The 22,403-nt window shown below is 40.2% G+C and overlaps 1 protein-coding gene across 3 annotated transcripts in view; it reads left to right on the top strand.

The window, feature by feature from the left end:
- Positions 1-15,005: 15,005 nt before the first annotated feature.
- The window catches only part of efr3a (EFR3 homolog A (S. cerevisiae)), a 268,889-nt gene continuing 261,491 nt past the window's right edge, over positions 15,006-22,403 (top strand). Inside the window, exons 1-2 of one of the 3 annotated variants that reach the window (XM_033998812.3) lie at positions 15,006-15,291; positions 15,616-15,745. In XM_033998812.3, the coding sequence (XP_033854703.1) occupies positions 15,736-15,745 (10 nt within the window). In that variant the 5' untranslated portion in view covers positions 15,006-15,291; positions 15,616-15,735. Of the gene's footprint in view, positions 15,336-15,615; positions 15,746-22,403 lie in introns of all 3 variants that reach the window. The other 2 variants (XM_033998811.3, XM_033998813.3) reach the window with 2 other exon arrangements.

Genomic DNA, 22,403 nt, shown 5'->3' on the forward strand with positions numbered 1-22,403 from the left:
GTATGCAGCGTAGCCCAGCTAGCTGCAGACAAAAATATCAGACATCGAGGCCCCTCTGAAGAGGGCCCAAGATGTAGCCAACCCTCTAGTGGAGTGGGAGCAAGCCAGCACCATTATACGCAGTCGAGACTGTGACCACAATCCAATGTCACAGACACTGCTTAGATAGGGGCTGTCCTAGGGTCCGTGTCCTGTGACAGACGAAGAGCTGGTCAGATTGATGCAGAGCTCTTGTCTTATGCAGGTAAAGCTCAATGCCTGCACTGGGCAGAGGAAATTCAGTCTTGCATCCTCTGTTGAAGCAAACAGAGGTGGATGTAAGGACTCCAGTTCCACAGACTGATTAACGTGGAAGGCTGTGATCACCTCGGGGAGGAAAGCAGAGTTGGTGCGCAGAGATGGATCTTCCCAAATATGCATGCAGGAGCTGTGCACAGACAGCACCTGCAGCTCACTGACCCGCTCAGTGGAGGTGATAGCCACGAGGAAGTCTGTCTTCATAGACAGGTACTTCAACTCTATGGAGTGTATGGGCTCAAACAAGGCCTTTGTGAAAGCTCCAGCACAATATTAAGGCTCCATTCGAGGAGAGCAGTTCTCCTGGGAGGGCATAATCGCCAAGCGTCTTTAAGAAATCGGGTAGCCAAAAAATCCACACCCAGAGACACCGAATCTACGGGGGCATGGCAAGCAGAGATAGCCGCTAAATTCACCTTCAAAGTGGAAGGTGACCTACCAGCATCAAGCAGTTCTTACAGAAACTGTAAGATGACTGGCATAAACTGTAAGATATGGGGTCATACCTCCATTTATAGGTGTACAAGGACCTAGTGGAGTCTGCCCTAGCATTCTGCAACATACCCACAACCGCATCTGGTAGCCCTAGGGCTAACCAGCAGTCCTTTTTAGGGCCCAGAGCCATAGCAAAGATATATGCGCAGTGGGATCTCCCAGGGCTGAAAAACAGATTCTCCGGGGCCACTAGGAGAACTGATGCTTTCTCTAACTTTTTTGAGAAAGGCCGGGAGCAGCGGTATAGGCGGGAAAGCGTACAAAACACTTTGGGCCATTCGTGCGCTAGGGCGTCTACTCCGAGTGGATGGCCTAAGTGGTGGAGGGAGTACCATAGGGGACAATGCGTCCTCTCTGCCGAGGTGAAGACATCGACCTTCGCCTTCCCGAACCATTTCCAAATGCGCTCCACTATCTGAGGGTGGAGTCGCCACTCTGACGGATGCAGACCGTCCCGCTCGGGGAATGTGCATCGCCCGTAGGGACAGAAAGTTCCTCTGAGCCCATGTCAATAGCCTGAATACCATGCGATGCAACCCCGGGGACAGTAGGCCACCCTGGTGGTTGACATACGCCACCACTCATGTTGTCCGTCCAGATCAACACACGTGTACCGCTAAGCACCGGGAGGAAGTGGTGGAGAGCAAGGGAGACCGCTTGCAACTGCAACATGTTTATGTGTAGGGATGTCTAGCGATCCTGCGAGGATCCCAAGTTGGAGGCGTCTGTCATCACCACTTGGGGGTTCAACACTACTCCCATTCGCACACCTTCGCTCAGGTGAAAGGTCTTCCTCTACCAGAGTAGGACTGCCGAGTATGCATGAGACACAGTCAGCCGATGGTGTCTGTCGCATTTGTTGTTGAGGTGGAATGCATTGAGCCACATTTGTAGCGGGTGCATACGAAGCAGACCCAGCTGAATGGCCGATATAGCTGCGGCCATCAGACCCAATAGTTTCTGGCATAATAGGAGGGTGACCTGCGGTCCCTGTTGAAACAGGGAGAGGCAACCCTGGATAGCTGCAACTCTGTCGTCTGACAGGTATGCACGCATCGTACTGGAGTACAGCTGGAGCCCCAAGTACGTCGTTCACTGCACCGGTGTAAGCCTAAAAGGTATAGACAATGTCGACCCAGGGGACTTTTTTGACCTGAAAAAAGAAACAAGGACCAGGGGTCACAAATGGAGATTAGATAAAGGGGCATTCAGAACAGAAAATAGGAGGCACTTTTTTACACAGAGAATTGTGAGGTTCTGGAACCAACTCCCCAGTAATGTTGTTGAAGCTGACACCCTGGGATCCTTCAAGAAGCTGCTTGATGTGATTCTGAGATCAATAAGCTACTAACAACCAAACGAGCAAGATGGGCTGAATGGCCTCCTTTCGTTTGTAAACTTTCTTATGTTCTTATGTTCGCCGACTCTTTGCTTCGTTGGTACTTGGGTATCTCGTTGATGGTGAGTCCCAGCCTCGCCAGATGCTCTGTCACGACCACCGTGTGGGCCACTGCTCCCTCTTGCGACTGGGAACAGATCAACCAGTCGTCGAGTTTATTACTCTGATCCCCTGCAGCCGCAGGGGGGCCAGGATAGGGTCCACACACTTTGAAAACGTACGAGGAGCTAGGGAGTGGCCGAATGGCAGCACAGCAAACTTGTAAACGCTTCCTTGAAAAGAGAAGCGGAGATACTTCCTGTGCTCTGGACGACTGGGAATGTGAAAGTACGTGTCCCGTAAGTCCACAGTGGTGAACCAGTCGCCCGGCCGGACGGACTGGAGAATGTGACGGTGCGTCAGAATTTGGAACCTCCTTTCTTTGAAGAACCCGTTGAGGAGCCTCAAGTCCAAGATGGGGCAAATGCCGCCATATTTTTTGGGTACCAGAAAATACCTTGAGTAGTACCCCTCTTCGTGGGAGGTGGGGTCTACGATGGGGTCTGAGGCCGCCAGCCTTCAGGGGCCCTGCTCGGGCTGCTGAGGCTGTGGCGGGGCAGTTTGGGGTGGCTGTTTAGGGCGCTGGCCCTGAAAACGCCTCCTGTGACACTGGTGTGTGGGCTGGCCACGTCCTGCGTTCCCTCTGCCTGCCGAGTGGGCCTGGTTGTTTGTTGCTGGTGTGCCCTGTAGGCGATGCCTTAGGTCACCCCACGTCTGAGGAGCTCGTCAGCGGTTTGACCTGCCCCACGCAGAAGCCTCACGTTCCCGGTGGAATATCTATAAGATCTCCTCCACGGCTGGCCCAAAGGTATGTTCTGGGGATATAGGTGCGTCAAGCAACGCGGCCTTATCCGCATCAGGCACCCTGGTTTGTGACAGCCACAGATGTCTTATGAGGCACTAAATCAAGCTAGCCAGGCTCCGGCCAAGAGCTTGCCCTTGGAGACTGGATATCTGCAGCAGCATGCTGGACAGGAGACGTAACTCTGTGGCCACCGGCTCAGGGAGTGGGGCCTCGCGCAGTACACCGTCCACATAAGCTGTGTTTGACAGGTGAGTTGCCTGCGCCTCTGCTGCATACGCCTGCTTGAGATGCTTTTCCGTCACCTTGCATTGAGGGTTCAGGCACGCCAGGTCTCTAGCTAACCCACCCACCGACGGGGCCTTAACCAGGGCCGCAATGGTGGAGTCTACCGGGGGGAACCCTGTGAGGCCAAGTTTCTCCACGCCTTCTAGAGAGGCAAGCGTTCGGCCTGCTTTAGCACTCTAGGACTGAGGCCGGACAATCCCAGGAGGAGTGTACCTCCTCCATGAAATCTGGGAAGGCCGGGAACTTCTGAGGGCGAGGAGCCATCGCCTGCGTCCGGAAAACGGCCCAGTGTGGTTCTGCCGCAGGCGTGCAGGAAGGCTGCAGCGCGTCCCATAATTGCTGAAACCGAGCTAGACTATGGGGGGGGGGGGGGGGTTACCTCAAAGCCAGGTTCTTCCTCAGCAGGGGGCTCGCCTACCTGCATGTCAGAGGAGATGGAGGCCCCCTTCCCAGAGGCCGCTATGGAAAGTGTGGGACGCCACATGCAAGCTGGCCAAGAGCTCCAGGACCTGGGCCATCTGGGCTTTGAGGTCCATAATACAGTGCCTTGCGAAAGTATTCGGCCCCCTTGAATTTTGCGACCTTTTGCCACATTTCAGGCTTCAAACATAAAGATATGAAACTGTAATTTTTTGTGAAGAATCAACAACAAGTGGGACACAATCATGAAGTGGAACGAAATTTATTGGATATTTCAAACTTTTTTAACAAATAAAAAACTGAAAAATTGGGCGTGCAAAATTATTCAGCCCCTTTACTTTCAGTGCAGCAAACTCTCTCCAGAAGTTCAGTGAGGATCTCTGAATGATCCAATGTTGACCTAAATGACTAATGATGATAAATAGAATCCACCTGTGTGTAATCAAGTCTCCGTATAAATGCACCTGCACTGTGATAGTCTCAGAGGTCCGTTTAAAGCGCAGAGAGCATCATGAAGAACAAGGAACACACCAGGCAGGTCTGAGATACTGTTGTGGAGAAGTTTAAAGCCGGATTTGGATACAAAAAGATTTCCCAAGCTTTAAACATCCCAAGGAGCACTGTGCAAGCGATAATATTGAAATGGAAGGAGTATCAGACCACTGCAAATCTACCAAGACCTGGCCGTCCCTCTAAACTTTCAGCTCATACAAGGAGAAGACTGATCAGAGATGCAGCCAAGAGGCCCATGATCACTCTGGATGAACTGCAGAGATCTACAGCTGAGGTGGGAGACTCTGTCCATAGGACAACAATCAGTCGTATACTGCACAAATCTGGCCTTTATGGAAGAGTGGCAAGAAGAAAGCCATTTCTTAAAGATATCCATAAAAAGTGTCGTTTACAGTTTGCCACAAGCCACCTGGGAGACACACCAAACATGTGGAAGAAGATGCTCTGGTCAGATGAAACCAAAATCGAACTTTTTGGCAACAATGCAAAACGTTATGTTTGGCATAAAAGCAACACAGCTCATCACCCTGAACACACCATCCCCACTGTCAAACATGGTGGTGGCAGCATCATGGTTTGGGCCTGCTTTTCTTCAGCAGGGACAGGGAAGATGGTTAAAATTGATGGGAAGATGGATGGAGCCAAATACAGGACCATTCTGGAAGAAAACCTGATGGAGTCTGCAAAAGACCTGAGACTGGGACGGAGATTTGTCTTCCAACAAGACAATGATCCAAAACATAAAGCAAAATCTACAATGGAATGGTTCACAAATAAACATATCCAGGTGTTAGAATGGCCAAGTCAAAGTCCAGACCTGAATCCAATCGAGAATCTGTGGAAAGAACTGAAAACTGCTGTTCACAAATGCTCTCCATCCAACCTCACTGAGCTCGAGCTGTTTTGCAAGGAGGAATGGGCAAAAATTTCAGTCTCTCGATGTGCAAAACTGATAGAGACATACCCCAAGCGACTTACAGCTGTAATCGCAGCAAAAGGTGGCGCTACAAAGTATTAACTTAAGGGGGCTGAATAATTTTGCACGCCCAATTTTTCAGTTTTTTATTTGTTAAAAAAGTTTGAAATATCCAATAAATTTCGTTCCACTTCATGATTGTGTCCCACTTGTTGTTGATTCTTCACAAAAAATTACAGTTTCATATCTTTATGTTTGAAGCCTGAAATGTGGCAAAAGGTCGCAAAGTTCAAGGGGGCCGAATACTTTCACAAGGCACTGTATATAATGCATATTCGATTAATTTAAAACATTTGGAAGAAAAAGAGACAAAAGGGTATTTGAAAAATTTAGAACATATAGAAGTTAAAAATAGCAAATGATCTAATGTATTCTTTTCAGTAACTTATATACAGTACAGCACACAACAAAGTACCATATTAAATACATCAGTTTTAAAGTTGTGATATCCAGTTTCTGCACACAAACCTGACTGTCTGCCCATTTGCAATTTTGCAGATAATATAATATAGAGATTTATGAATGAGATTGCTTAGCACTAGCCAAGATGACAGAACAGGTGCCCAACACAGGGATTGATCTATATCAGACACTGCTTATATTAGAGTGACTGGGACAGAGCGTGACTTAGTTTTGTGACTTCCTTCTGCGTCTTGTTTGTGACATGGGCATTTTCAGTCCCAGTCTGGCCACATGGTTCAGATTATGTAAACATATAAAATGCTTTAAAATAAACTTAATACCTTTTAAGCTTTCTGCAGACCCGTCTGGTAGTTAATCTGTCAATCAGAACATGATTGACAGATTAACTAGTTTTAAGCTTGTCGGTTTCAGTATTTCTGGGTTATTATGCAATTTTCAAACAAATAGTACATTTATGGAAGGGTTCTTCTTGAGAGAGTGGTTTGATTGTATGTAATAAATGCCTATAATAAGTTTCAGTGATTCAATAGTAGTACGTAATATCCGAGGAGTACGCAACATCAGAGTACTTATTAAAGGATGTGTTTTGATAGTTTGCTTGTTTGGGCCCCGGTTCCATGGGAGGCACGTTATACAATAGTCTCTGTATATAGGAACACCTCCTAAGAGAACACCCTTGTGGTGAAACAGATTTTTCCCATTGTAAATGCTCTGCCTAAAGGAACAGGAACTTCTCTTAAAAGAACACCTTTTTGTCACTGCTAGCAATTCGTTCACAACTGATTGTGGCAATGTGCCCCGCCCCTTTGTGCATTTCTGTGTTATATGTTGCGTGTGGTGTGTTAATGTTGGTGTATAGATATTGCTGCATGGGATATAAATGGGTGTGTGTAGCATGAGTTATTTTGTTCGAGAGTGGAGAACGGGAGCGAGAGAGAGAGAGAGGAAACATAAAAGTAAGCAAAACAACTGTTACTACGTGCTGGAGGATCAGAAGCAGCCCGGTACTTGTTTTGTGTTTAGCGTTCGTCCACCCTGTTTGTTAGTGTCTATTCGTTTTGTTTGTCTGTTTATTTTGACCTCAAGTGCCGTGTCCTGTTTTCTGTTTTGTTCAACCTTTTTATTTTCTGTGTGTCATTAAAACACTGAGCGCAACAGCGTCTCAGATTCACTCACCACTACTGTCTGTCTGTGTACTCCTTTCTGGTCTGACGTCACCACTAAAGCCAGCTTGTCACACTGATACAGTGCTGTTTTGTAACCTGATAACTCATCATCATCAAACTTAAATTAAAATTGATTATTTTATCTTTTCAAATGTGACTTGTCATCGCGAGAGTGGCTTTAGGCTCTTTATTAAATCTTTCCAGAACCAGAACTAGCGCCATATCATTGCCTCGTTTTGTATTCTGATTTCCACGATTGCACCTGTTTCTTTTGCTACAAAAAGCTGGAAATTGTTGGAATTCCTGAAAAAAAACTGATTCAGGCACAAGTCACTGAGCAATTTGCTGTTTTTTGCTCTGATGAGTTGCTTCACCATTCTGTTAAATCATTGTGTGCATGTTGCTCCTGTACAGGTATTCATAATTAATCTAGCTGCTGCTGCATTTTTTAACGTGTGTAGGGGTGCTGTGTTAATTCCGTTTTGTTAGTTTATTAATGTTAGTTTGTCTGTTACTTTATTATGATAGTTTATTAACATATACTTGCCTATTGCTTTTCTCTTATTCTATTTATTTCATATGTTGATGCACGTGTGTCATGACAAGTAATAAATATTTATTTATTTATTGATTCATATTGTGTCTGGTGGTCAACACTTCAGCTAAGAGAACACTTTTCAGTCTTATTAATAAACAAGTCAGAAGTTGGGTGCCAGTACAACCTATAATTTGACTAAACAAATACATGAACTGCGTGCTCTATGCATTGTAAATGCTGTATTGTGGTCTGAGCCACATCTAAATCTGCCATGTGATATCCCATAGTCACAGAACATTCTGGAATAATGTTGCCGGGGGAGACTCTGTATCAGAATAGATTCGCTGGGAGGCACTGAAAAGGGGTGTTTCTGTTCTGCCACACCAGCTCAAGACTCCTGTGAATCCTGCCACCACAGGGCCCCCCCCAAAGCACTAGACTTCAGTGATGAACATATTTTTTGCTTTTGTTAAAAGTAATCATCCCTATGATCTATGATGGCAATATGTGTGGTGCCTGCTTGAAATCCAGCACTGTGATAGGCTCAGTCTTATGCTTTGATGATGAGCGCAAAGAAGGCAATGTGAGCGTTTACCGGTAGGAGCATTAGGCTGTAGGTAGCGTTTCGATTTCCATTTTTTTTACGAATTTTACTGAAAAAGTACACAATGTTTTTTAACTGAAAGTCGTTTTTTACTGATTTATACCCGATTTTTTTGCCTACTTTCGGCATTTTCACAGTATTATTTTCTACGAAATACACAATATTTTGATTAAAATGCTGTTTTATTTTGACTCTGATATTGTAATAAGCAGCCCTACATTGCATCCTAGGATACAGCAGGTACGTTAGATGTCAAATTACGTTCAAATGTCGCACATTGGTTCTCTGTTCAGAAACACATTATCACCGTATTCTGTTGGCCAATTAAAGTCTGATTATTGTGGCAATTGCTGGGCGTAGTAACTATTAGCTTGATCAAAAACTAAATTGAAATGCTTACATTTTGAGTGGATGAGGAATGGGGAGAAAACATAAATCATTTTATGAATATTCAAAAGAAAACTAATATTTCAAAGTATACAAAAAGCAAAAATAGCAGAAGTGGGCCAGATGAGGCAGAGGATGTATAGCGCTGCAAATACTGCTGCATTGAGGTACATGTTCGCGCTGACAGAATAAAAGAACATACCAAAAATAAGTGACACATTAAACTAAAACAAGAAAGTGAACTGGGGGTCAAGCAATCCATTGCTGTGGCTTTTGTGTTATTGAATTTGTCAGAGCTCTGTGCTTTGCTGGACAGTCACTGTTTATTGCAGAGAGGTATGTATTGGTGACTTAGTGCGACAGTACTGTCCATCAGCTAAAACACTGTCTAATGCCCACAGTCGTTAATATTTGACAGAAAATGGTGATACTTTAGCTGGTAAACTTATGTAACGCATTCATGGAAATGTCCAGTGTGATTTTTGATGGGTTTCCCAATGGCTTGCACCATCCAGTTCTGTCAATTTTCTTTTCTATGATTTCAAGGTGAATAAACCTGGCTTGTTTTGTGCTGATGTCATGTTCATACCTTCTGCAGATACTATTTCCGTTAGCACAGCGATTGTCCAAATGTTAGCAAAGTACCAGCTAACTCGGGAAAATGTGGCCTCGACTTGCACAGATTCTGATTCATCATACATGTCAGGGACATTAAACTTAATAAGAAACCAGAACTGCTGCGCATCATATTCCACGTGTAAAGTGTGTATACTGAGATTTTTTTCCTCAAATCTTTACCGATGTTTCAATTAAAAACATTTTTTTACCGATTTTATCCCTATTTTAATATGTATGTAAAATAAACACAGAGAAATTCCCGTTTATGTGCATGTTTAAAAGTAAAAAAAAAAAAATGTCCAGCATTGGAAATTTCTTCCACTTACGTTTTAATGCTCCTAACAACAAAACTAACAATATACACTGTAGTTAAATCACTAAGCCAGACAATTTTTCAATATTAATTTTCTGATACTGTTTGAAAGAATATACATTGAATAAAAGTTACTTGCGAATAAGATGATACGATAAATTTGTAGTACTGTTATGCATTTTATCTGGCTCCAGAAACCAGGATTCCATTATGAACCTCTGTCTTTGAGACCTTTTTTGCTCTACATCAGGAGTGTCAAACTCCAGTCCTCAAGGGCCGCACGGTCTTCTGGTTTTCATTCCAACTTAAGCTCTTAGTTAACATAATTGATCTAATTATTTGTTGAATTTGACATATTTAATATTGTTCTAGGTCTTTTACAGTTGATGGTTTTAAAAATGCACTTAATTGAAGGTACAAACATTTTGAGGCCTGAACAGAAGTGTTAAATGTGTCCAGTTAATCAAATAGTTAGACCAATTAAGTAATTGAGAGCTCGGGTGGAACGAAAACCAGAAGACACTGCAGACCTCCAGGAACTGAGTTTGACACCCCTGCTCTACAGGGACCCATTGATCTCACCTCACTTCCTAAGCTTTTTGAGTAGTGCCTAATTTTGCTGGTTGGAAGCACTGTCCTGCCTTCATAGGTGTATTCCTGCACTTGCAGACCTAACATTTACACTCACATTCACCCTGATGCTTCATAGGGCAGCAGTGTGGAGTAGTGGTTAGGGCTCTGGACTCCTGACCGGAGGGTTGTGGGTTCAATCCCCAGTGGGGGACACTGCTGTTGTACCCTTGAGCAAGGTACTTTACCTAGATTGCTCCAGTAAAAACCCAACTGTATAAATGGGTAATTGTATGTAAAAAAATAATGTGATATCTTGTAACAATTGTAAGTCGCCCTGGATAAGGGCGTCTGCTAAGAAATAAATAATAATAATAATAGTAATTTCTGACTGCATTTGTATATCATGTCATACCTGTCTCTGATTTTCAGTCTCCAGTCTCAGACGTGCCTCTATACACCTCCTGGTCTCAAGGAAAGCTTGGCGTTGCGCTCTGTCCGACAGGTAACTGATGAACAGTCCAGCTGTATTCATACACATGAATAGTACCGCCTGGGCAACCAGCTGAAAGCAGAGAAGAGATTAGTGTGAATGAGCAAGAATGCTAATAGAAATGAATTATGTATAATTTGAAGACGGAATTTACTGAAAATGTATTAATTTTGTAATTGTATCAATGTAAAAACAAATAAGTAATTTGTACAACATACAGTATGTAACCAGCAGTGGAGCGCTTACCACTTAAATGAACTTTCAATATCTTAGTGAGTGTCGTTCTAAATGTAGCCATGGATGGATTTATTAAAAGTTTGCTTAATTTTTCAAGTGAAACTTCTGATGTTTCAGAACTTGAAAATGACGAGTGATATATCTCTTGGGGGGTTGGTCAGACTACAGCTCAAAATATTCTTTGAAGATCCAGCAATCGATCTTTATTTCAAGGGGTTCCTAACAAGTAAAGTGCAAGTGATTTATCAATGGCACTAAATCCTGGCATATTTTATTAGTTATAATACATGACAGCTAGACTTAATTTGACGCTTTACTGTGATAATTGCATTTGCTAACAAACTGAATAAGATAAATGTTTGTTTGTTACACAATCTTTTTGCAGGTAATTTCTACAATAGTTACAGATGGCATATTTATTAACTACAGTTTTTAAACTCCAAATTTTATGCAAAAATAAATAAATAAAAAATAATGTACAGTATAATAATAATAATAATAATAATAATAATAATAATAATAATAATAATAATAATGTAATAGCTCTTAGCCTTCCTGGAGTTGCAAAGCAACTGGTAATTAAGAAAGGAGGGGGTAGCAAAGCTTTAGCGAAGATAACAAGCATTTTATTTTGCCATGTGTCCCAACTTCTCTGATAATGTGTAGCTCCCAGTCTCCCAATAATTTTCATGGCCTGGGGTCATCCTAACCTTTTAGGCCCAAACTCCAAATTAAATTAAATAAACCTTAATGAGCCATTTTGACACCTCACAATGCAAAAGAAAACATGTAGTATTTTAGTTCAGTCCTAGAATGTGTGATGCTTCATCCACTTCATTGCGTGAGTGAGAGGATACTCCCCTGGTAATGTACCCACTTTCAGTTAAACAAAATGGAATGGGTATTCTGTTACCATTCACATTACTCCAAAATGGTACATATAAAACCTCAATTGAATAAGTGGTGTTGAGTCTAAATAGTTATATTATAAAATGCTCTTAATTACATTAAAAATACATACATGAACTGTAATTGACTGGCTGCCCAGCAACCTCTATCTGTTTGTAATTAAACTGTTTTTACAGCACATTACATACACAAAAGGTGGTATTGTATCTACCACTGACAAGTACAAAGCTTCCTCTTTATACAATTATTTTAGGGGTCTTATGTAAGCACAGTTTTATAATGAGAATTCAAGCAAACAATGTATTATGAGGAGAATGTGAGCCATAGCCTTATACCATATATATTATGAATGAATGGTTGCATTATAGTACTGTTAAGATATAAACTAAAACCTGAGAATAACAATGAATGTGTTTTCTTTCAAAGTGTAATCACTGACTGATCTGGATAAAGGCATATTATTATTATTTTTTTAACACAGAATAGCCAGGGTAGTCATGGAGAGTAGGGGGTATCTTTCCTATTTCATAGCTGAATAGTCCCATTCAAATGTAAGGGAACAGGCTAATGAGCTCTGCAGCAGATTATCTCTTTATCACTAGACTCAGTTACAGATTCTAGACCCATGCGTGGATCCAAAGATATGTGAAGGACATCCTGCAACACAGCAATGCGAGTGAGGGACAAAAATGTTATCATTGAAACTATAAACAGCACACTTCCTGAAAATTGTGATGTATAATCTGGATAATAGGTAGTCCACTGTTCTAAATTTATTTCCATGGCTATTGGCATTGAACATATTTAAAGAAAAGAAGCCAAGCTTTATGAAGATATAGTATACTATAAAAGTAACCCATCCTGTACTGATAAGTAAACATGACCAGGGCCGGGGCTCAGCAGCTTGCCACCCTAGGCAAAGCTTAGCACGGCACCCTTATATCAGTCAGGTAATGATTATTTTATTTATTTTTAAAATCATTAGGTTTTTGATTCAGCTTGTATTGTGCAATCACTCTGTGGTCTCGTATATAACTGTTTTAAAAAATTGTACGGACCATGTAAGATTTTAAATTGGATTTACCACGGTATATGGGATTTTGAAATTGCTGTTTCATAATTTCAATAACATCATCATTTTGTTCCATCAAAACATTACACACAAAAGACAACATTCCTCCGCCCAGGCGAGCAACCACCAAGAAAAGGTGTTAAAACCAATCCTCGCCCAGGACAACTGGAAGCTGCTAGAGACTGGAATATGCTGGCAGATGTTGGTCAACGGCTTATTTTTCCACCTGAGATTGCCACCACTAACCTTCGACCAGATATTGTCTTGTGGTCTGGATCAGCACGCCTTGTTCACCTGGTAGAGTTAACAGTGCCATGGGAGGATGCTGTAGATGAGGCGTATGAGAGGAAGAAACTGCGGTATGCTCAACTAGCCACTGAAGCGGAACAGCGAGGATGGAGAGTTCGGGTTTACCCAGTGGAAGTGGGTTGTCGAGGATTTGTGGCACACTCTACAACCCGGTTTCTCAGAGACGTCGGATTCAGTGGCCAAGAATTGCGTCGCACAGTGAAGAACTTATCTGAAGCAGCAGAGAGGAGCAGCAACTGGCTGTGGTTGAGACGGAAAGATTCTGGCTGGGGACAGGTAAGTAAGCTGGGCTGAGTTGAGTGGGGGACGGAGGGGGGTGATGCTGGGACGCCAGAATCACCGTCGAGCCCTCTTGAGGTGTCGTGGGCTAGTCGACGAAACACTGAGGATGGAAGGTGCCATGATGCGCTGGGGAGGCCGCACTTTGGTTGATCCCCGGAGCCAGCATCGCAGCCGTTGTGTGTGCTGATGCGCCAGGGAGGCAAATAAGCTGATCCCTGGAGCCAGCATTACACTTCAGCCATTAACACCAGACAGAAGGATATCTACATCATCATATGGAAGGAAACGTAAATGGATGGAGACACATATGGATCACATTAGTTTACTGTAAAGCTACGTCTTAGTTGGTGCTTATCTTGGCGAGAGCCGAGTTCAAATCAGCATGAAGTTTTAACATCTACTCTCGTGTAATGGAAATCATCATCCCAGGAAGGGGCCTATTGGCAGCTCTGGTATAGAGAGCTCAGCGATACCTACCGAATGGGCAGGCATATCCCATACGTAATGTCATTGGTGGTTGTCTTCGAATTGAAAGGGAACACCTTTTCTTAGGGGGTGCAGTATCTCATAGCTATGAAAACACCCTTTATTATTGAAAAATACTGTAAATAAATGAATAATTGATACATGTTCCAGCAAACAAATATTAAAATATCAAATACAACAGCAAATAGATATAAACCGTATTCATGAAAGTAAAAATGTGTGCACAATACAACAATCTACAATGACATAGTTTAAGGCACAGCATGAGCTGCAGTTGTTTGCAATAGTTATTTATACATCCAATGTTTTCAAATGCAAATTGATTAATTTAAAATATATACCTAACACTGTAATAACCTCAATAATTTACAAGCAATTGGCATATGTGGCATGTTTGCCTCTCTGTTCTGCCCCAGTAAACCACATTGGGCCGGGCTAAATACAGGTGTAGCTTGCAGAGGGTTTGCCCCTCGCCAGGTACCTGCAGAGAAATCAGCGGCCCGACGTGATTTAACCCGTTAAATGTAAGGCTACTTATTCAACATAGATACATAAAGAGCGAATAAGAAGCTGAGCGATTGGCAAATGTGACATATTTACCCTATGTTCTTCCCCAGTAAACCACGTTGGGCCGGGATAAATACAGGTGTAGCTTAGAGAGGGCTTGCCCCTTGTCAGGTACCGGCAGACAAATCGGCAGCCCAAAGTCGGGCCCTAGGTACATGGCTATTTTGCATTTGCGTTAATCTGACCCTGCATGTAATCACCCCCCAGGATCGCTACAATACCCTCCTGTATTTTAATATGAATTTGATAGTTTGTATTTCAATAATTTCTCTGCTTAAAATACAACTACACGGAAAACCAAATTACCCCAAAGGTACTACCAAAAATATCGTGAGAAAAAGGTGAGATTTGTTTTTATTTTTCCATAGAAACCACGCCAATGTAACTTGTAACCTAATATTACGTCATTAGTGCGTTTAGCGGGGCTGAAAACTGTGAGAATAATGCAGCATGGTAATTGAACTGTTGTGGGATAATACCAATACTGCAAATTAGCACAAATGAAATATGTTCACCAACAAATCTGATTTATTAGGTTTGCAATAGCAGCCCTTTATCAGTAGAAACTAGAATACAACATGTGTACGAGACCTAGGTTGCAACACATTATTACAAAACTTGAGTTTGTTGCAGAAAAGAGAGTTCAATGTTGTCACAGATACTTCCCTAACAGTTCGGGTTATGATATGAGATGAGATGAGATATGAGAGGTTGATGGCGATGCAACGTTTCGCAGTACCTGGTGTTTAAACACCATGTAAACAACCAGCTAATTCCACAGTTCAATCTCTCGATTCTGTAGGAGGGACCAGTTTCGACAACGACTTCCGTATTTATATCAGTAACACTGACGGCATGACCTCAGCGGAAGGAAACACCTTTTAAACACCGACTTTCAACTTTTGTATCCTTCCAACTTGTATCAGCATTTAGCAACTGTCTTGTTTGTATAGCGCTAAAATAGCTCTTGAAAGGTGAGCGCTTTACAAAGATTGTTTGTATTTGTACTCTGTGTCATTGACAAGGAGAGACAAAGTCTGCCATTGTACTTCCTGGTTATATAGGCGACTACAGTACCCAGCAACAAGGTACATATACAGCATTCTAGTTACAGGGAGCTATTTAATGCCAGGTAAAGTCATACAGCCTCAGTCTGTTTAAGATTAATTTTCTCTAACTTCTTAATCATGCTAATAGTTTACATTATTTTCGTGGTTAAATTGAGTAGTTACGTAGCAGATTGGCAGCTGTGTAGCACTAGGTAGAATCATACGAAAGAGATTTACCCCAGATATTAAAAAATCAAGTCGGTCTAATACGCGTTTATCAGTATAATTTCCTAATTATTCTACACAGGTTGCTAGTGTGCCTTTCATTAGTATTAACGCGTATGTTTTGGTTTTATGAAATAGTGTCATTTGAGGAGACAGTTCATGGAAAACTGAAGTAAAGAAAACCCTCTGAACACGAACGTTTTCCCCCTGAGAACCAAATTACCCCTCAGAAGATAACCCATTACGATTGAGTGAAGAATGCCTTCTGGTAAGAAACCTGACTTTTCTAAATTAAAAAATATAAAGAAAATGCATTGTAATTGTACTATTACTCAATATTTCTAATGTTCGTATCTGTGACTAGCCTAGAACTCACAACTGATTAGAGCGTTACAGTAAGCATGGGTACCATATCCCACTGCAATACATTACAATTCTGTCATAATGTTGTAAGTAAAAATCCCTTAATAGCAGCAAATCACACACAGTTTTTGACATTCATCTGCATTAAGGCATACATACATACCGTACAAATATGTGGAGATAATAATTGTAAAAACATATAAAGTTATTGATAAGTTAGGCTACATGTGCATTGAAACACTGAAACTCCCAATTATATCCCATCAGCTGTTCTTTTGAGGAGAGCTTGTTCTGGTTGTAAAGTGTGGTACAAGTTTTAAATATCTGGGACTTTTGGGTAAATTTGGGGTGAATTTTGGATAAATAAATAAATACACTTTTGTCACATTTAATTCATTCAAATGAGTGCTGTTTATTGAACACAAAGATGTTTTAATGAATCTGAATTACTAGGAATTGTATTAACAAGTAGTTTATTATTGCCAGTGGTTAAACAATGATACTGTTTTCCAGACAGCTTCCATGTTGGTCTTACTGTAGGCCTAAACCACATTCTGAACATTTGTAATCATTTTGGAATACAGTATTTACAAGGCAATCCATAATGCTTTGTGAAAAATTGTGATGTGGTCGCATTTTTCAAACAACTACCGGTACTTGGGTGATACTCAGACACCGATAATTTATATGAAATGGAAGATTGTTTGCACAAGGTTTCTGGAAAATCGCATGAGCGAAAACGAGGCTGCACACAGTGATCAATTTTTCAGATTGATATCGAAAAATGTAGCCAGTTATCAGCAAAAAATATTTAGGGTCGGATGGAAAAAACTAAGGATGGCCGGGTAACCCGATCTACACATTTTGATCTGGCCTTCTTAATGAATGCTGCTGTTATTATTTTGTGATGTATTGTTCCCCATCTCTCCAGCTTGAGTATTGTAACAATTCCTAGAGTTTATCCTGGCAAAAACTTTATATCTGGCCTTGCTGTATGGCACAAACTGCATAAGACTGTTATACTGCTTTATTTTGCTTACTGAATATGTGCTTGCAAGTGGCATGGTTATTACAATTGAAGATAACTAGGCACTGTGTTTCCTCTCCAATAATGTAAGGACATAATTTAAACTCCTGGCACCTGGAAACCGACTGCATCACACCTGGGCAAGTCCTGTACAATTAATATTCAAAAACACAGGCTCCATACAGGTTGCAAGTGGTTTGCAATTCAAATGCAGGTGTTTTTGAATTGTTAAGGTTATAGGTGCATACTGAATAATATACAGTTATCCTTTAAGCCACAAGCCTAGTGTATTACAACACAGTTGTCACAGTTTCATTAAGTCATTAAAAAAACTATTTTAAGAGGGGAATGCAAATTTATTCAAATTTTGTGAAGCACAGTTTAATCGGCAAGAATGTTTGCTGTACTACAAACAGTTCTAAATTATTTTTTAATCTTACAGTCAGTGCGTTTACATGAGCATAAGAATTCTGATATTTTTCGGAAAACTAATTCCGATATCAAGTCATGTAAACAGTTTTCAGAAAATGTATCGGAATATTCCGAAAGTCAGTTTTCGGAAAACGGCACCTAGAAATTTCCGATTAAATTTCGAAAACTGACAAAAGGTTTATCATGTAAACACAGTTTTCGGAAAACTTATTCCGATAGCTTACTGCACATGTGCAAACTTTGACCTTCATTCCTGCACGTGATTTTAGAAAACAGAGAAAATAATAATAATCTGTAGTCAGTCTGCATGCATCCATTTGTCAAGTTAAGGATAAAGTAATACATTTGTTAAAGTCTGTATATATTTGCTAATAGCCCATACTGAAACAGCAAATGTTTTCCAGCTTTAAAATGACGTGATAATTAAAAATAATGTCTGCAAAAGAAGCTGGTAATATAGAACAGGATGAGCTGTTGGAAAGGCTGATTGCACATTTTGCGGAATCTGAATGGAGGTATAGGATAATAATCTTTGAATTTAAGACCTGACACTTCAATAAAGAATTATATGGATTCGTCTCCGTTCTGTCACAGGAATGTCCGATCTGTTCAAATCGTACTTAGGCTACTACAGTACATTGCATGCGAAAATATCCTGCGTTTTCGGAAAACTTCAATCCATGTATAAAGTTGAATTCTAATTAGATTTTCTATCGTTAATCATATAAACATAGAAAAGTGACGTTTTAAGAAAATCAGTTTTCTGAAAACCATTAGTTTTCGGAAAACGCTTTGTAATGTTAACGTACTGAGTGATTGCAAAATGGACAGTGCTGGTTAAACCAGGTTAAAGTGGAGTATTGCATGGTGAAGGTCTCAATGGTCGCAGGCTAAGGAAAAAGCCACAAGGACTCTTAGGAAAACGTCACAAGGACAATTACTTAAAGTTTGCAAAGTGGTATTTTAATGATGGATATGCGTTCTGGTCAAAGGTTTTGTGGAGTGATAAAACAAAAATCGAGCTATTTGGTCACACTGATAGTCGTTACGTTTGGAGAAAGTCTGGTGAAGCGTACAAAGAAAAGAACACCAAACCTACTGTCAAGCGTGGAGGTGGTAATATCCTTCTATGGGGCTGTTTTTCCTCTTTGTCTAATCGCTAAAGAATCATGCAAAAAGCTAATTGACAAATATCCTAATAGTTTAAAAGAGGTTATTATTGCTAAAGGCGCCTCAACTACCTTCCCCTTGTCAGGGTATGAATACTTTTGAATTAGTATTTTTCGAAATAAATAATTGTAGACATCTATTTCTTGTAACTTTTTTCCTCATCCACAAAAGCAAAACTTTTACTACAAAAGATTTTTCCTATAATTATTTGTTTGATAAATGTGTAGAAATTTATAGATGTCCATTGGAGTATGTAAACTTTTGACTACTAACTGTGTGTGTGTGTGTGTGTAATATATATATATATATATATAATTCTTCGTGGCTTGGAGAAAAAAACAGCCATGGCCTTCTGATAATCGTATTCAGAAACTGGAAGTCAGTAAACCTCCTGGCTGTGTTTCAAACAAATACTCACGTCTTTGATATTTAACAAGTTTGATTTGACTTACATTGACACTTCAACACACGAATCTTAATTTATGCAAGCAAACTGAAAATTGATCAGGAAGTGTCACAATAAGTGAAAATACTCTCCCATATGGATTATTAATGGATTATTAACAGCATTATACTCCATTGATAATTTACGCTTTTCACATTGTATACACAAAGCATTTCCTTTAGAGTTACAAATCAGTCAACCTATTATTTATTCTTTAAAGGTTATAAACATACCATGGTCACTGTTGTACAGCCAGGGGCTGTACCTGGGGTCCTTTACCCATTCCAGGGCTCTATGTTTAGATTTTTAACTGGGCCCTTGGGCCACTGAGCTAGTGTTTTTACTGGCCCGGATGCAATTTTATCTGGCCCAATATATTTATAGATTTTTTCATGATGGTTTTTATTTTCAGTATGTTTCTAACTGTGTATGGTAACCAAAGAGAGCCCATGTCTCAAAAGAAAGTGGCTAAACGAAGCCTTTCAATATGTTACTTCAGCCATTAAACAATCACACATTTGTGTGCTTGTCGGAAAATGAAAATACTGTATTCAAGATTTGAAAATGTATGTGTACAAATGCTACTCATTTTTTCACAAGCAAACCCGCAACCGAGCTGTTACCATATGGTTACAGCAACGCTAAAACTGAATTGTAATAATCCTAATTAGGGATGGGTCAGTGTAATCAAACACAAGAAAATAAAAAAAATTAAAAAAAAACTATTCGAATAGCATATTACATATTCAAGTACACACAAAAAAAACCCTTATACATTAGCCACTAGTAGGAGCAAACGCGTCTTTATTTTATGTTTTTAATGCTGACGCTTAACACATGTTATGTCAGTCTTAAACCAGTTGTTATTTGCATATTAAACATAAGGACCCTAATTAATTAATCAATGCTTGTAATATCAACATTCTACAGTAATCGTATTCTGTTTGAAAATGTTGCCAATTTTATTGCCTTGTTTTTAGCTAATGTTAAGATCCCTGCATGAGTTCCGCTGTAATGACTGTACACAGCAGCTTCTGCAGCTGTTGCTAGCCAGTTGTAAAACAGCTTCCAGGAGCATGGCAACTTTGAATGTGTGAACTGAAATAAAATAATGTATATAGCAAGTGCTAAAAGAAGTAATCCAAACTTGGGTAACATCAAAATTAGAAAGGTAATTTAACGTTATGATGAATATAAAGACATACTAAATGTTAAGCAGAACAACGCAGTGACTAATAAGAAAAGGCAAGATACTTGGAGTTGGAAAGGAGTTCTTTTTTTTAACTCTGGACTGCAGTTTAATGTAAAACATCTACTGTTGACTTTCTGTGAATGGATGGAGTAACATCAACATTTGCACTGACCATTAAAAGTACAACCAGGTATCCTTGTTTTGAATTATGTACAGGTTATTGAATAAACAAAGTAACTTGACTTTGATTCATCTGATGTCAGTACTTGATGGCTAGTTGTAATTAGTAATGTTAAACTGTTGTAATGTTGGAATGTATTTTCTATTGTTTTGGCCAGGTTACAATATTTACACTTAAGATTATTTTATAAATACTATTTGTTAGAATTAAACAGATGTAGAATATTTAGGTTGCTATATGATAGGTGGTATTTTATTCTGAATACACTACAGCAAAAATTATTCGGTAGTTTGCACAATATTATGCTACTGTTGCTTTTTAATTGGACGAGATTGGATGTGACGTTGCTGCTCATTGAGTTCTGTATTTTATTTCAGTAAACAAAAGGAAAAACTTGTGCCTAAGCAAATAGGGTATTGAATGAAGAAATCTCATCTTGGACATTGTTTGTACACTTTGTGAACCTGGCTAAACTTTACCGGCTTACACTGTTATGCTGTCTGTTTGTACACATGCATTTGCCTTTTATTCTTGGTACCATAAGGGACCAGAGTTCGGGTAATTAAATACACAAAAATGTTGCACCCTATGTATTCAAATAGGAAACTATTTGAAATTCCCATCCCTAATCCTCATAATAAACACTATTAAAACAATATTCATAATACAAAATAATAACAGTCCTTCTCTGAGCGTTGTCACTTGTGTAGCCTCTCCCACTCCGCGCCAATCTTGCTGAGTGATACCAACGAGTCCTGGAAAGATTGTGAATGGCATTTTTGACCTGAACACATCGGATCCCAAATCAAAAAGTTAGACCATTCGATTGCATATCTGAGTGTCGATCGGACATCTTACTGTGACACTGGAAATGTTGTAAACGAAATGTTGAATTCACAACAAATAAAGCTGCTGTTTTACCTGCAAGTCTGGGAAACTGACTCCAAACAAGGCAGAACATTACTTTTTTTTCACTGTCATAATGAAGCCAGATGAAGCCTCCACTCTAAATGTTTATCTTAATTATTTGTTTCCATAATTACTTTCTTTATGATTAGGCTTGCTACTATTCGATTTTTATTTTTTTGCCAAATCGACGATTAATGTCGACGTTTATTTTAGAAAGAATTTACCATTTTTTTTTATCTTTATTTTTCAGTTCAAGCAGAGAATGTGTGAAATCGATGCTTTAAACAAAAAACAGACTTTTTATGTCATTGAGAAACGTCTCAATTGGTGAAACCCCTTTATCATATTCAACATGCAACAAAACCATGGTCGCCAACATTCTAATTGAAATAATGTTTGGTCACAGCTGAGCTATACATTTTAAAATGGTATCAAATAAACCGTAGTAAACGCAGCATATAAAAGTGTATTACACAGACCTGTATAGCATACATTTATGAGTAAAAATAATATGCACAGAACACAACATTAGATAGTTGAACAGAACTAACTTGCACTTATTATTCGGAGTCTGAGCTCCTCTCCTGCACAGCACAGCCAGACTCAGAGTCACGGAAGGCAAGGCAGACGGGTCCGCTTCATCCTGCCACAGAGACTTCAGCTGCCAGCCAGGGTATTGTGCACAGTATTCATTTATGTTTTTCTCTTGCGCCCCATTTTCAAATCAAACTAGTAACTGTCACCGTATACCTAAAGCAAAAGCTTACGTACACCTTAACCCTCTAATTTCAAAGTAGGCACTTTGAATGACAGGCTCTGTAGCTGGCAAACGACAACATTCTAGCACTGCTTCGGTCAACGAGATCTGTCAGAACAGGGTGAAACTACAGTACTAACAGACCACTGAGATGACTGACAGCGACCCCCAGGCATTCAGAGTCGAACAGAGACGGGACAGACAGCAAGTATAAAAACTACACAAACTACAGATGATTTCTAAATTTATTATTGTTGGTAAGAAAATAAAAAATAGTGAGGGATTTTACCGATGTTTATCGTATATAAATTTATTTCAGTCAAACTCTTTTTCTGGGGGAATTCGACGTAAAAAGTAGCAAGCCTATTTATGATTTACTGATTCCAGCGCTTTCCTTATGGCTTATTGGTTGCTTGGTTGTAGAAAACCCAATTTGTAAAAGATTTGCGG

The sequence above is a fragment of the Acipenser ruthenus genome, chromosome 4, assembly GCF_902713425.1.
Source record: "Acipenser ruthenus chromosome 4, fAciRut3.2 maternal haplotype, whole genome shotgun sequence".
In the NCBI taxonomy this organism is placed as follows: Eukaryota; Metazoa; Chordata; class Actinopteri; order Acipenseriformes; family Acipenseridae; genus Acipenser; species Acipenser ruthenus.